The 16,275-nt window shown below is 37.8% G+C and overlaps 1 protein-coding gene across 1 annotated transcript in view; it reads left to right on the top strand.

The window, feature by feature from the left end:
• The window catches only part of LOC131668942 (lachesin-like), a 944,221-nt gene that overhangs the window by 539,248 nt on the left and 388,698 nt on the right, over window positions 1-16,275 (top strand). Inside the window, exon 5 of the mRNA XM_058943448.1 lies at window positions 5,661-5,810. Within this exon, the coding sequence (XP_058799431.1) occupies window positions 5,661-5,810 (150 nt within the window). The remainder of the gene's footprint in view (window positions 1-5,660; window positions 5,811-16,275) is intronic.

The raw sequence follows: 16,275 nt of genomic DNA, 5'->3' as shown, positions 1-16,275 counted from the left end.
TCAGCCGACCTATTTTTATTCGCTTAACTAACATATATTCCGGACCTTCTTTTGAAATTATGTAATAAAAATACTTTATTTGTAATGTGCTCCGTTTCTCCAGAGTCTAACAATAAGGTTATTTTATCATAATGTTTATTAATTGTGTTCTTACCTTCTATTTAAGGAATTTCTACATTCATTAATTTTTGCTGGTTTTTATTTCTGCTTGGATAATATGAGCGGTTGACTCCACGTTTTCCTACTCTACTTCTATTTTATCCTCTAAAGCTTTGGCTCTTATTTCCTCTAAAATTATTATGATTACCTCTACCTCTTTTGTTTATACTTCAATCAAGATTTTTTCTAGAACCTCTATTATTATAATGATTTAACCCTTAACTCTCTTCCTTTAGAGCCTCTATTGTTAGTGTTATCTCTATTTTATACATATCCACATTCTTCATTACCACCAGCATGGTTCAGGCATATTCTGCCCTTGTGGCGCTTAAAATCCCGGCAAATGTAACAGAATCACAAGCTGTACTAGACCGGGGAGCAAGTATCTGACATGTGTTCGATATTGTATTGGTTACATCTGTACACTTGTTGATCCCACCGGTACCAGCACCAGCTGATCCGACTTGTTACATTCGCCGAGGCTCCCTCTAGAATTGTAGATCTCCTCTGGTCAGCCTCTAAATGTCGAAGAAAAAGTTTTGAATTCCTCTAATATCATTCGTCTATTTTTAGTTTGTTTTATTATTATTTCCATATCTTTAATTCGGGGGTATGCATCTATTACAGCCTTCATAAAGGCAGAGGTTTTCTCAGCATCTGCGAGAGGAATAGCTGTGTCATACGAGGGCTGTCCGGAAAGTATCGGGCCTACGTTTATATCATCACGCCATAGTGTTCGAGCGACCTCTACCGGACAGAAACGTCAACAGTAAAGCGTCACGAATCTATTGGTTAATTACTGACATCTGCCGGACGTATAGTTCATGCGCACCGTCTCTTTGTTTACAGTGTCTTTTTCGCGTTCGTTGGATTTTGATATTGTCAAAAATGACTGAAAAACAAGATCAACGAATTTGCATCAAATTTTGCTTTCAACTCGAAAAAACGAGGTCGGAAACTATTGAAATGATGCAAAAAGCCTTCGGAAGCGAGTGTATAAGCAAAACACGAATAAAAGAGTGGTATAAACGGTTCAAGGATGGTCGCACTTCTGTCGATAGTGATTCTCGTTCCGGCCGACCTTCGACGACAAAAACCGCAGATAATATTGAGCGGGTGCGACTTGCAATCGATCAAAATCGTCGTATGACTGTGCGAGAACTAGAAGAAGACCTTGAGATACCAAAAACTATCATTTCAGAAATTTTAATCGAAAATTTAGGAATGAAACGCGTATGTGCGAAATTCATCACAAAATTGCTCACAGCAGAGTAGAAGAACATTCGCTTAGAAATCGCTCTGGACAATCTGGAAATGGTCAATAATGATGATAATGTGCTTAGAAAAGTTATTACAGGTGATGAATCATGGGTTTATGGTTATGATCCTGAAACAAAACAACAATCTTCACCGTGGAAGCATTCTGAATTGCTAAGACCAAAAAAGCACGTCAAAGTCGGAGCAATGTTAAGTCAATGTTGATTGTTTTTTTCGATTGTGAAGGTGTTGTACATCACGAATATGCACCAACAGGTCAGACAATTAATAAAGAATTCTACGTTCAAATTTTAAAACGTGTGCGTGATACAGTAAGAAGAAAACGGCCGCACTTTTGGAAAAGTGGTGACTGGCTTGTCCATCACGATAATGCGCCAGCGCATTCATCCAATCTTGTGCAGCAGTTTTTGAGCAAACACAATATCACATTGCTTCGACAACCTCCATACAGTGCCGACGTAGCCCCTTGGGACTTTTGGCTGTTTCCAAAACTAAAAAAACAACTCAAAGGACCGATTCAATGACAAAACAATGGTTGAAAACAATACGACGAGTGTACTTAAGGCTATCCCTAAAAGTGAGCTCCAGGACTGTTTTGAAAAGTGGAAACATCGATGGAACCGTGTTATTCAATTAAGTGGGGATAACTTCGAAGAATGCCACCCACCAGATTATAAAGTATAACGCTAGCACGAAAATATAAAGGTAGGTCCGATACTTTCCGGGCTGGCCTCGTATATTTCATACTCTCTGATAATAGAATCGAACCTATTTAAAAATTCTGAAACTTTTTCCTTTCTTTTAACTTTATGCTATATAGCTCTTCCCTCACTTTTACATCATCAGTACTAACCTCTATTCCTCTGTGCTCTCTAATCTTTGTTATTATTTCTCTAGGGTCATTGATATTTAGAATTATGGTAATTTTCATCTATATAAATAATAATGATATCTCTAACTAGTCTATTTCTTTTGTCTGTTTCATCTATTGTAAAAATAGCTCTAGTATCAGTATCTAATACATTTAATAATTCTTTAGCAGCCAGTTCTGAGTTCAGTCTATCCAACCACACATCGATATTAGTTTTTGGCGTTAATATGTAATCCCTTTTTAAGGAAGTTGAATTTGATTGTTTTGGCTAATGCTCCAAAAGTTTGATGTAATTGATGGTTAATATCGGTAGGCAGTTGCAATTGGGACGCTCTCAGGGAGTTCGATTACGATCCGCTTAGCAAAAACATAGATGATGCACATAGTGCACCTTCTGGTCAGCCGTGAGGCTGTACCTCCCTCAAAATGGAAAAATATGAACAACGCATACAATAACTGTTAATATACCGATATTAACAGTAGTATTAACTGTAGAGACAATATTACTACCGAGTAATATTGTTTCGACTCTCCTGGGGATTTATTGTCTCTACAGTTACTCTAGGTTCAATAACCGGGTTTTCTCTAGATCTTTCATTTTTTCTGTTTCTAGTATTTTCTTCTAATATGTTACTAATAGAAAAGGAGTTCTTTGTAAAATTTTCTACCGGGAAGAGATTATCATTAAACGTTGAATCTCTAGTCTTTTTCCCTCTAAGGTTCCTTCCATTATAATCCTGGCCTCCTTGAGCGTTTCGCTTATTTGAGGTGAGGAGCGGGCTTTAATCTTCGCCACCTTCTCTATGATAGCGAGGATTTTGTCCATTCTAGCTGCCTCAGCCTCTTTGCGCGCCTCCTCTCGAGTCTCTTGGATGTTGTTGAGGGACTTCGAGGAATAGAAGTCGAACGTGTGAGCTTGTCTGCCCACAGATGTACTGCTACCGGCTGTAGTGGACTCAGTAGTGGAGTTTAAATCCAGCACACCATGAACAGACTACACAGAGGAGCCACTTGTCTTGGGCGTGAGAACCGATGAGAATAAGTTGGTGAAGATGGAAGCACTAGATGTTGTTGGTACTATATAACAGTTCTCTAAGTCAAAATTTGGTTTTCTCTAATAGATCATCAATATAATTACCGATTCGTATTCTATTTCTCTAATACTGTTGTATAGTTTTTCTAAACTCGAAATAATATTTGTCTTTTGTATTTATTCCTGTCTCATCGGTGGCCCTCGCGCCCTGACCAATGTTCTGGTCAGTGTCCATGACCACTTCCATCTCCTTTACAATATTATTAATGTTAATTATCTAAAATAATAACGTTTTTCGAATGTTTCATCTATTTTAATAAGTTGTAATGAGGTTTCTTTCTAATATTAGTTAGATACGTCCGTATAATGCAGTCCAAAAACGACAAACAATCTTTGGATCAATCGGTACTGCTTCTGTGTTCCATTCTGTTCCGATGACTATACGTAGCACCAATTACTCGGCTGGGCCGATAGCTCATGTTTGCAATAACAAGTTAATAATCAAACTGAATGCCAAAGTCATATGAGGCGTTGACCATATATAGCGCAACAACTTCGACTTTATAGCAAATGGTACTAATTTTTTTTTATTTTTTATTTTTCATTAAGGTTTTATACATGCTCTAAATTATTAACCTGATTATTTTATTCTCTAATTATCTTTAAAGGGCTTACAATCAACCACCAAAAGTGCTTAAATATTTTCAAAAATTGTTCAAACATATATATACATAATTTTTAATATAATATGAGATATAGTTCTATTCATGTATTATATTTATATTAAATCATTATATATGTTGATAAAAGTTATTGTTATTATATAATATATTATATTTAAATTATTCTCTAGTCATGAATATATACGTATATTCATTGCAGTGAGCATATACTCGAATGCACATGCGATCTCATACCGAGTTCCGCTTTGATTGGGATCAATCACTCTAACTGTATACGATTTATGTAGCTTGTCACATCTTCCGTTGTGAACTAGTCTCGATTTTTGTAAGTTTACTCACGCACGAACTTTGTGTAGCGTGTCGTAACTCTCGTTGTGAACGCACCTTAGTAGCACTCGCTCATTGTCTCATGCTCTTTCTCTATCTTTAATACTACAATTAGCGCATGCGCATCACGTGTTCTTTATCGCTTGAAATCTTGTCGGCACGTGCTTCTAGCCGAGTGCTACAGCGTCGAACCCTTTGTTCAACTGTCACTCATGACACCAACTCTAAAAATGGCTTTACACTACTCTAGGACATTTCTAAATCACTAACGTTTATGCTCTTCTATAATACCGCGATTTCTTTTCTACTCTATCTCACTCGCACTCACATGCCTTGATTTTAATTTTACGACGGAAAATACGCACTTTTCTGTTTCGTTACTTCGAGATTAATGTTTTCCGTTGTCTCGAAAAATTAATCTGTTTCTCTAATTTTTTTTCTTTTTCGTGTCAGTCTAAGTTTCACTCTCTTGCACGAACAATCATTGAACCTGAAATGCGGTGCACCTCTTTTTCACGGACATTCTAAATTTCACTTTTTCAATAGATACCTTTTATTTTTCTTCGCGCCGAGGAAGCGTGTTCTGGTGCCGATAATCTTTTAGTCTGGTGATAAAATGAACGACATAGGACAGTTGTTTTTCTCTAAATTATTCTCAAACTGTCTAATTTAATTTATTTTATTTTAACTCTACAAATAGGCACTTAATGTGGCAGATCAAAATCGCAATAGTTGTCGCTGTTGCTGCTTCTCGTTGATAAGTGTGTACGCGCTGTGGCGCACGGACGATGACGGAAATGGTAGCGCTAGTGGAGCGTGCACATGCACACGTATATTCAACAATATATTCAACAATAATGAAATAAAAAGGAATTTCTTTCTCGTCATATTTATAATAAAAAAACTAAGCGGTTGACATATCACACTAAAAATTTGATAGCAAAGTGAGATAAAAATTTGTGTATATGGCATTATTTAAGCCCTTTCCAAATTCGCTTTACGACTTTTCCTAACTTCATTATTAAAAAAACTGCAATAAAAACATTGAAAATAACTGAAAAAAATTTTTAGTTACTTAAAATAAAAGATTCGTATGAGTACTTTCCAATGGTTTTTTCCAAATAATTTTTTGATAAATATTTAAGAATATATGCGCGTTGAAAATCGGAACCAAAAATGAATTACCTATCTATATTAATGGCCAGTACTGAAATGTTTCATTTACCTTTCGAATATGTAATATTCGATGAAGTTCTTTTCAAAAAATACCTTGAAAATTTAATTAAATTACTTCATTTTCTTATTTCAGATAGTATCCATTTCTTTCCGTTGAATGTATATAATGGATCTACCTTAAATCTACACCGAGTAGATCGAAAACAAATGGGAACCTATTTATGTATCGCTAGTAATGATGTCCATCCTGCTGTTAGCAAAAGAATAACAGTATCAATAAATTGTAAGTAAATTTTGAATTTAAACTAGCTTATAGCTTAAGATTTTTTTAAATATATCAAATAAATGTGTAAGTTGGTGAATATACAATAAATTTAAATAATTGTCTTAATGTAATTACACTAATTACTTAAATAATGTAATTACTGCGTTTTACCATTTCCTATACGGGGTGTGATCAAAAATTAAGGTGAATTTTGAAATTAAGCGGGCTACGTCCGTTCGATCTTCGACTTTTTTATTTGGTTATGTCGGTACACTCGTCTAGAATATACGTTCCAAATTTCAGCTTTGTAGTATGTTTGGTTTGTTTGTGATAGGCATCAAGGTTAGAAGTGTTTTGCGTGCTCCACGATTTGCTGCTGTCTAAAAACATGGATCAAAGAGTTTGCATTAAATTTTGTGTGAAAAATGGAATCAAATGTTCCAAAACACTTGAAATGCTGAAAGTGGCATACGGTGAGTCTACTTTAAGCCAAAAAAATGTTTACAAGTGGTATAAACTCTTCCAAGAAGGCCGAGAAGACACCGACGACGAAACTCGTTCTGGACGCCCCAGCACATCAACAACTGATGAGAATGTTGAAGAAGTGAAGAAAATAGTGTAGGGAAATCGTCCAATTACCATAAGAGAAATTGCTGATGATATTGGCATCTCATTTGGTTCGTGCCAATCAATTTTGACGAGTGTTTTAGACATGAGACGTGTGTCAGCGAAGTTTGTTCCAAAATTGCTCAATTTCGACCAAAAGAAACGTCGCATGAGCATCGCCCAAGAGCTACTGAATGACGTCAACGATGATCCAGATTTACTCAACAGGATTATAACAGGTGACGAAACATGGGTATACGGTTATGACGTCGAGACTAAGACTCAATCGTCCCAGTGGAGGCATTCTGGATCACCAAGACCAAAAAAAGCACGCCAAGTTCGATCAAATGTAAAGGTTTTGCTTACAGTTTTCTTTGACTGCAGGGGCGTGGTGCATCATGAGTTCTTGCCACAGGGTAGAACAGTAAATAAGGAATATTACCTGCAAGTTATGCGCAATCCGCCAGAAACGTCCGAATTTGTGGAAAAATAAAAATTGGCTTTTACACCATGATAACGCCCCTGCTCACACATCGTTGCTTGTGCGCGAATTTTTGGCTAAAACCAACACAGTAACGATGCCACAGGCACCGTATTCCCCAGATCTGGCCCCCTGTGACTTCTTTTTGTTCCAAAAACTGAAGAGGCCCATGAAAGGACGGCGTTTTGCCACGATTGAGGAGATAAAGACGGCATCGAAGGATGAACTAAACAAGATCACAAAAAATGATTTTTTGAAATGCTTTGAGGATTGGAAAAAGCGTTGGCACAAGTGCATTATATCCGAGGGGGATTACTTTGAAGGAGATAAAATAAAAATTGATGAATAAATAAATATTTTTTGAGAAAAATAAAAATTCGCCTTACTTTTTGATCACACCTCGTATGACGCATTCGCGTCACCTCGACCATCGAGCTTCGACAAATTTGAGTATAGCTATATAAATCGTATTATGGCTTAAAATGTTCGTTTTGGACAGAACTTTTGAAATAACTGGCGATTTTAGATTTTTAAAATGGCGGATCTCATATGACCGTCGCCTCTAAGACTCGATCTTTAATGTTTTTTTATAAAAACTATATTTTTATCACTGTTTACTTACAAATATATTCTACAGAGTAGTTTTCTTTGATGAATTCGAATCCATTTTCAGATTTTAGAAATTAAAAATCGCGGATTGTTACATCCCAAGCAAGCCAGACATTGGACGCTGAAATATTGCTGAAACAGCAGCTTGTGTGCGACTTTCAGTCTTTCTCACGCAAACGGCTAACTGTGCGGTTCCTCGCTCAAGGTAGTTTCAGTACGGGTCAACCTCCGGACGAAATGTGCATGTAAGTCGATGCCGTTTCCCGCGGAGAGTGAGAGATACGTATAGTCTCCGACTAATGTGGGAAACAGACAGTCCTATTCTCTCAGGCTCTTGCGAGAATTACTAAATAGGATAAGGAATAACTCGCGAGGCTGAATAAGCAATTAGCCTATCGGCCGGTGACATTAATTATCACGCCAGTGGGTAGGACGTTGCTGGCCTTTTTTTCGGTTGCGGAGAGGACTGGACACACACTCGACCACGAGTGAAATCGTAACGAGCTACGAGAAATGTTTAACTCTCTTGTAAGATTGAAAGTGTAGTAGTAATAAAGACAGAGATTAGCTACCAGGAACAGAAGTAGTAATGCATAAAATATATACTATCGATGATATTCCCGTGAACAGCAGACAATACGATTTTAACATTATTCAGGAATCTAGTTCACCATATAACATATCTGTGTGAATAGTCCTAAAAGTTACAGATCGGAAAGGAAGGATGGTGCTCGATATGAGAGGGCTCAATGAAAAAATCCTAGCCGTCTCTTACCCCGTATGAAACATCACACAAATTTTTGATCAAGTAGGAAGAACTAGGTTCTATCTATCGATCTCGCCATGGGATTTTATCAAATTAAGATGCATCCAAAAGATGTACATGAAACAGCGTTTAGTATCACTTTCGGTCATTACGAATTTGTGCGTATCTCATTTGGATCAAAGAATGCACCCGCAACCTTTCAGCGGCTAATGGATACCTTACTTTGCGGACTCTAAAATCTAGATTTATTTGTTTACCTAGACGATATAGTCATTTATGCTAATAGTATCGACGAACATAATGAAAAATTTAAGTTACTAGTTGAGCGATTAAGGAAAGAGAAACTGAAGTTCCAAATTAACAAGTGCAAATTTCTTATACGAAAAGTCAGTTATTTAGAACACCTCATGAGCGATCAAAGTTTAAATATCAAATATTTTACACCAAAGAAAAATCGATAATAAATAAATTCTACATAGTATCTAACGACTTTTCTATAAATACAGAAAGGTTACTAGGAATCGATTATTTTATTAAGAGTAAAGTAGCGCTAAATTTTAATATAAAAACAATGCGACTTGGAAATATGATAATCCCTTTCTGTGCAATTCGAGAGAGTAACCTCGGACATGTCGTGTAGTTGCAGAAATAAACATAATGACACGCAGACAAAAACAAGAGTTAGAGAATTCACTACCTATTGTATCTCATCTTCCAACTAATACCGAAAAGTTAAACTCGGTACAACGATATCGAGGAAGGCCCAGTAAGAATCCACCCCAAATATCCAAAAACGTAGAACCAAAACCCTTGACGAAAGGATCAGAGTTAATCAAATCACCTCAGCTACCCGAAAGTCCTTCCGAAAGATCTCGATGTAAACCCAGGAAGATTCAATTATCCTTCTCAAGTGTTGAAGTGCCAGACAATTCTAATAATTCCGACAATTCTGACGATGAACCAAGTTTTAGTGACTTTAACAAACCAAGATCTTCCAGAGGATATATAAAGCTAGTTAAAGTTAAAGATTCAATCCAGATGCGAACCGATAATATAACCTTTTCCTAAATAATAATGATGAGCTTTGCGATGAAGGAATAAAAATAATGGTCTAGAACAAACGCCTGCGACCTAGTCTTCCACTGCCTGCGCCCTAGTGACGGCGTCGCGAGCACCGTTTCTCCCTGAGCGCTGATTTCAATTTCTTTACCGAAGCTCATGAATGGGAAACCGCGGATCGTTCCCGAGACGAAATCATCAGGTCGCAACTGAGGGTCAAGGTCAGGCCTCTCACATGCCACCATAAACTGCAACTCGCGATCGCGCAATTCGTCAATTGTACCGCGCGTATTGAGCCGCCTCATAGTTATGAGGTTTATCAACTTGACGGACTCGGTTTCCTTGAACTTTTTCTTTGAAAGATCCGCGCGTTAAGGTATTGCGTAGCGTAAGCGTTGCGCTTTCTCTCGCTCAGTATTTTTCCTCTTTCCCCTCTCTCGGCGAGCCATGGTGGCCAGCGTTGGGCAGATTTATAATGCGCCTATAATGCGTGGCCTCTGTTTTCAGCCGACGGAGATCGCCAAGCGAGGCCGAGCCGGCCCGACGCCGCTGAAGTGGACGACGCTAGATGTTAGAAAGAGAGAGGGGCGTGTGTGGCACACGCAGGTTTAGGCAGGCGCGCAGCGCGTAACCAATTAGCGCCTTAGTCGTGCGCAGCCTAATAAGTAGATCAACTGGGGAAAAGTAAAAGTCGAAGGAAGCTGTCGATTGCGGTGAAGCGTGCGGACAGTATAGTATGCCAACCCTAATGAGGAACGAGCGAACTTTCAGAAGCTACGTTGGGACAGAGGTTGGAGGAAGGACACCAAGAAAATTGTCAGTGATCTTTACCACCACCTCTGCTAGGAACGCTCCCGGGGAAGAGGCCGGCTAGGCATTGATCCCAGCAACGGTCAACATTACCATCTGCAGGGCGCAGCCAGGCCTTCTCAACGTTCGGCACAGTCAACACGGTCATGGCTACTTTAATTCTTCCTCTCTCTCTCTCTCTCTCTCTCTGTCTCTTTTTGGCGGTACGGCATTTGTGCAGAGATCAGGTAGGTGGAAAGGCGTTAGCGTGCCAGCTATCTACTGGTAATTGCACGGCCAGCGTATTAGATTAAGATAGCAATCCGTCAAGGCGATCTTTTGCCTGGCGGGTTCGCCTAGCGTAATCAGGCTAAGTTGGTTTGTCGCCAAGGCGGTTATCTGCCAGGCGATACCTTTCGTTATTTGTTGATATTTTGTAAGCGCGAGTAATTTAAGTTTATTTGTCTTTCCGTTTCTTTTTGTGTGTATGTATTATGTAAGAATTCCGATTCATTAGTGCTTAAGGTTTGTACAAGTTCGATTTAATATAATTATGATATCTGATTTAGTGGTTTTCTAAAACGCGATTTCAATTTATTTCTTGACCTTTTTCCTGTTTCCTCCCCGATTGCTTTGAGCGAAAACGCCTCACTTGCCCACCCAAAAGTTGGTAACGATGCAATTTCGTTACACATGAAAAGCACAGTCGACTTTCTGGTTCATGGATTCTGCTATAATTGTTTGAGTGGCCTCTTTTCTAACTCAAATAAAAGTCTTCTAAACATACTGTATCATGGGATATTATTCTAAAGCTATATCGTCTTAATACCTTCTCAAATCTTCAAAACAAAAGAGACAAATTTTTTTACATTGTACTGTACGTTGCCTGCGAGGCTGATCGATATATGGATCAGCAGTCAGGTCAGCGACTCTCTTTGTGATATCCAATAATATTATGTATATATTTTACATATTCTGAAAGGTCAATTTATACTGAAATTCCCCGCAGCCTAAAGGTTAATCACCTAAGCATCCTTGTGGTATATTAGCAATAAATTTTCTATTTCCATTGGCGTGAAAACACATAGTCAGTCAGGTGTACGTATAGTATTTGATTGGTATTGGTTACAGTATAGGCGCATTACATTTTTTTAATATAATTTATCGTAAAATGTTCCGTAATGAAAAAATCTCCAAGTACCTTTATTGTTTGAAAAATAATAACTATTTTTTTGTCCTTATCTGGATCTAGTCTTAATATTTTCTCCATATACCTAAAAGCACCGTTTATACTTGGTAAAAAGCAATAATTTGTTTTTCTGCATCGTATATATTCAGCAGAAATAAAACGTATATTGCTTAAAATAAAAATTTCAAAGACTTTACATCCACGGAACTGTATGTCATCTAAACATTTTTTTTCTATTTCAGATAAATTATATTATATGCAGTACTAGAACCAACTAATATAAGCCCATTTATATCACTTACAAACTTTAACGGCTTTTCCTTCGTATTTTAACCAAATGTTTGCGTTTCTTTTGTTGGTATTGAGTATTACTCTATTATTATTCTCAAATTTAAATGAAGTGTTTGTCCACAACGATACCCGATTTTGTACTACCTTAACTACGTGTATCAGCAAATGAACGTTAGATATCATTAATTTTTCTCTATAATATAATTGTGACGTCACGATATACCTCATATACAAACTATGCTTATAATTTACTTCTGATGGCAAAGTAGACTGTTGCAAAAGTATATTTGTGGCTTTAACGTAAATTGCCAGATCTATTAATTATTTATCGTCTAATATACCTTTTCAGCATACTAATAAATAAAAATTAATCTATGAGCTTATGATAAAGTTTCTTGATCAATTGTTCGCGGTCTACGTGACATAGAAGTTGATGTCTTGATTCTCCGCAAATACGTATTAATTAAACCTTTCTGAGTAGGATTAACAAGATAAAATTACATTATTATTAATATAAATATAAATCTTTTTTATTGGTAAAAAGCACTGATTAAAAAAGTGGAATCTTCATGAAGAAAAATAGTGTCAAAATGTGACTCCTCATTTTATCATGATCCAAAAGAAATGATAAATAAAATAAAAGAAAACAAGTCTACATAAATTGAATTTTGGCTTAGTACGAGCAATAAAAAGTATAAGAACAATTCTGAAGAAGTAAGAAATGTAAAGAAAGGTCGTAAGGTATTTGAAGTTTTACAACATATTAATTATTTGCAACACAGTAGTCAATCTTTCAGTACATTCATAGTAAAATAAACATTTACATAGTTTTTAATTTTTGACTTTATATTTTGTAACGGAGAATCTTAGCTAGGCCGATTTTGTCCGTTTGGCTCTCGCAAATGTCCATGCGCCGCGCCAAGCTGAGAGTGTGTGCATGTGGTACACACACTCATGCCTGGTTTTGTTTACGAGGTGCTGAACACGAATTGAGCTGACGACTGGAGCGATGCAGATGGCGCAGAAGAAAGGGGAGAAAGAGAGAGAGAGAGAGAGCGCTCGAATTGCGGATCGCCGCGGAAAATTCGGGAGAGTCGCTGATAGGCAGTAAAGAGAGGAAGTCGCGCGCGCGGATTAACCGGAAGGTCACGGTTTTCCGAAATTGGCCCCGCGACCTCATCGACGTCTTGTTAGTTTTCGGAGACACGGCCGGTGCGCGGACGAGTATTTAAGTGTGAGGCTGGGTCGCGCCCAGCCGTCTCCCGAAAGATACCCGGTATCGGTGCGTGTGGGTAACCACCGAGGTTGCGCAGGTGCGCGCGCGAGCAGTTTTGACGTGCTGCAGTACCGAGCGACGGAGAGGCGACGAAGACAACGGCAACAGCAACCATCGATCGAAACAACGGATTGAGGCAGCAATATTGTGGAGCAAGCGAGAGGACGAGTAAGAAGACAAATAGCGACGACAACAAACATTAGCGAGACGGTCAACGGAGAGCACACTAGTGACATCACACTGCGGAGCGCTCTAGCCGTCAGAGAGGCTGAAGGTCGAGGTCGGTGCCGTGTTTTTCTCTTCTTTCTCTCTCTCTCTCTCTCTTGCATGTTTGGGCACCAGCTTATGGGTGGTAGCACGGCAAACCTGCTGGGTATCCGTTGATAGTTAACGGCGAAAAGTATTTTGTCGGGCAGTTATTGTAATATTTTATTTTAACAAGGGGATCGGCAGGCTGACCAGCAACCGAGTCACTTTCGCGTTCGCGTTTTTTATTATGCCGCTCGTAGTATATAAGTGCGAGATCGCCGTATTGTAGCCTATTGTTGACGATTAAAGTATTTGTGTGTTAATCCGCTGTTGCGTTTATTCGCCGCCGTATCACTCCTCATCCCAATTTCGAATCTGTGCGTTTAACATGTTTATGCTCGACGCGTTATTCAGTCGTGGGAACGTCTTTTGCTTCCCGAATCCCCGAATAAATAATTTGTGCGGACGACCGCGAGCAACCCAGACGAGATCGGTCGCGAATTCACCGTTACAATTTCTTAATTAGAATGACAAAAAAGCTATTGAAAAAGAAAAAGCACTGAAATAAAACCAAATCGTTGCTGCATATCTTAAAAGCTGTTGTGAATATGAAGCTGATAGTTTGTGTTCTGATGCAGAAGTTGAAGAGATATTATTATTTATACCAGTATTATAAAAACAGCTACCGAAACATTATCCATCACTGACCTCACGATTAATGCCAAGAACTTTATCACAACATTTGCCAGCTGGATTAGTACCGTCATCCTTACTAATCACTCATCATATAGATCAAAGAGACCAAGTTATTTAATGAATATAGCCAACAGTGATTACAAGTACCTTCAGTATATTCGCCACCAAAATCACAATCACTAACTTCATCAGAATATTGACCACCTAGATCACAACTATTATCATCAAAAAAGTCTGCAATATATTCACGATATTTTGAAAGTAAATAGAAAGAAACAAATCATACAGCAAACCATTGTATGAAAAATCTTGGCTTGAACTTTTCACATCTAATAACATCAAGCAGCATAGCTCTTGATTTTTTAAAATGTTTTTTTTCAACCTTCTTTCTCTTTCACCTTTTTTTAAATTTGTCCTTTGGAAACTATAACCTATAGTTAATAAAATACCACAAAGTATACCTAGTTTTCACTTTCATAATAAAAAATTTAAACGTCAACTTATCTGATTAGTTATCCTCATAAACTTTGCAAGAAATTGAATAATCAAAAATATGTTAAATATTTTTAACAATTTAAATATTAACAATAAAAACACAAAGCTTGCGTGTACACTGATATACCAGGATGAACTGATGATAATCTGATTCTTTGTTTTAAACTGCTGACACAGAAATTCTAATAGAAATACTTACGTGCACTTATGCGTCATTTACTTAGCAGAAATCCCCTTATTTTAAACTTATCAAAAGTACGAAACTATGGCCATGGAAATATAATGGTTTTGTATGTCATACTTCTTAGGGTCAAACAACATATGAGTGTACAAACACGTACAAATCAACATAACTTTCATTTCATAAACAAATCAATAAAACAATCAAAATATCACTAAAAATTTTTAGTTACATTTTAGAGCGCCATTCATGTATTAAAAAATACGCGTTTGATTGATCAAAAAATACAAAGTTCATGGATTATTCACGTACATTTGTAGTTGCCTAAAGAGGTAAACAAGTTACCTGTACATAGGCTAGATACATGAATAAAATTTATATACTACGGACAACAAACTATATTAGAATTATATATAGAATACATATACACTCCCGGCTACCTCCCCTCAGATAAAATTATTAAAACTTTAATATTGTCCATTTTTGATGCAAATTAACGCACAGAATCGGGCGGGGGCGCATTTGAAAGATCTTGAATATAATCATGAATATAATAAAATTTCTAAACATTTTTTTCAATCGATAATTCAAAACTGAAAATTCTAAAAATTCTTGTTCATCGTTGATCTCCCACCAAATTTCGAAATAAAATAACATCAAAATTTGGAGCACGGCATTTTGTGGCACTTTCCAAACCCTACCTAAATTACTCGTTAAAAAATTATTTTCATCGAATACGATGCCGGTGTGAGCTGTTATACCCAAAATTTTACACTTTATTTCAACTTTTCATATCTCCGTACATTCAACTAATAGAAAAAAACTTATATAAAAAAAATGTTTCGTTTTTTACGTAGAATAACGTAAAATTTTGTTTTTGATTTTGTGATGATACGTACTCACTTGCATTATTATTAAGCTCATACGAAATCCGCTCCCGACAAGAGGATCGCCTTCTGCCGCTATCTGATTAACAAATGGGAAAATTAGGCACCAAGAACCGATCAGTCGTAAAATTGCGCGGGGCAAATTAGTAAAATAGACGGCGCTGACATCCGACCTAGCAACAAAACCGACCAATAAGGTAAAATCTCGCGACTGTAAGGGGAAGCAAATTAGGAGAAGCGACGCAATGCCACGAAACGCCGCGCCAGTAGCCGCCAGACTTTGGAGCCGCGCGGAAGTTCGGAGTACGCGAGTGAGAGTGAACCGCAAAACAAAGAAGCAACAGCATAGCATAGAAGCAGCAGCATAACACAGAAGCAGCAGCATAGCATAGAGGTAGCAGTATAGTATTCAGCCGCAGCAGCAAGACAACAAATGGGCAACAGCAAAATAACGAAAAAGTGAGTACTTTCTCTCACACTTTGATTTACACGTGATCGCTTTAGACCTTCGCGTTAACGGGAGTGCCGTCCGACCTCCGTGCGATCGATGAATTCCGCGCGTACGTTAGATTGCCGCCTGTCTCATTGTGTAATTCGCTTTAGACTTTTGCGCATTGAACGAGTGCCGTCTGACCTTTGCGCAGCCAATGAATCCCTCGCGTGTGCGTTAGATTGCCACTGAATTTTCTTTGTGCAATCTTTTGAATTTTCGCGCATTGAACAAGTGCCGTTTGACCTTCGTGCGGCCGACGAATTCCTCGCGCGCGCGTTAGATTGCCACTGAATTTTCTTTGTGCGATCGTTCAAGCCCTCGTGTAATTAGAAATATAGTTTAACTTTCGGGATCGCCAAGTTCCCCGCATATAAATTAGGTTGCGGTCGATGCTTTTTGTGCCGTCGTAAATATTT

This window comes from Phymastichus coffea, unplaced genomic scaffold (assembly GCF_024137745.1).
Source record: "Phymastichus coffea isolate CEN01 unplaced genomic scaffold, Cenicafe_Pcof_1.1 PCOF00007, whole genome shotgun sequence".
Taxonomy (NCBI): domain Eukaryota; kingdom Metazoa; phylum Arthropoda; class Insecta; order Hymenoptera; family Eulophidae; genus Phymastichus; species Phymastichus coffea.
Note: the sequence above shows the minus strand (reverse complement) of the source record. Positions and strands in the feature narration are given on the sequence as shown.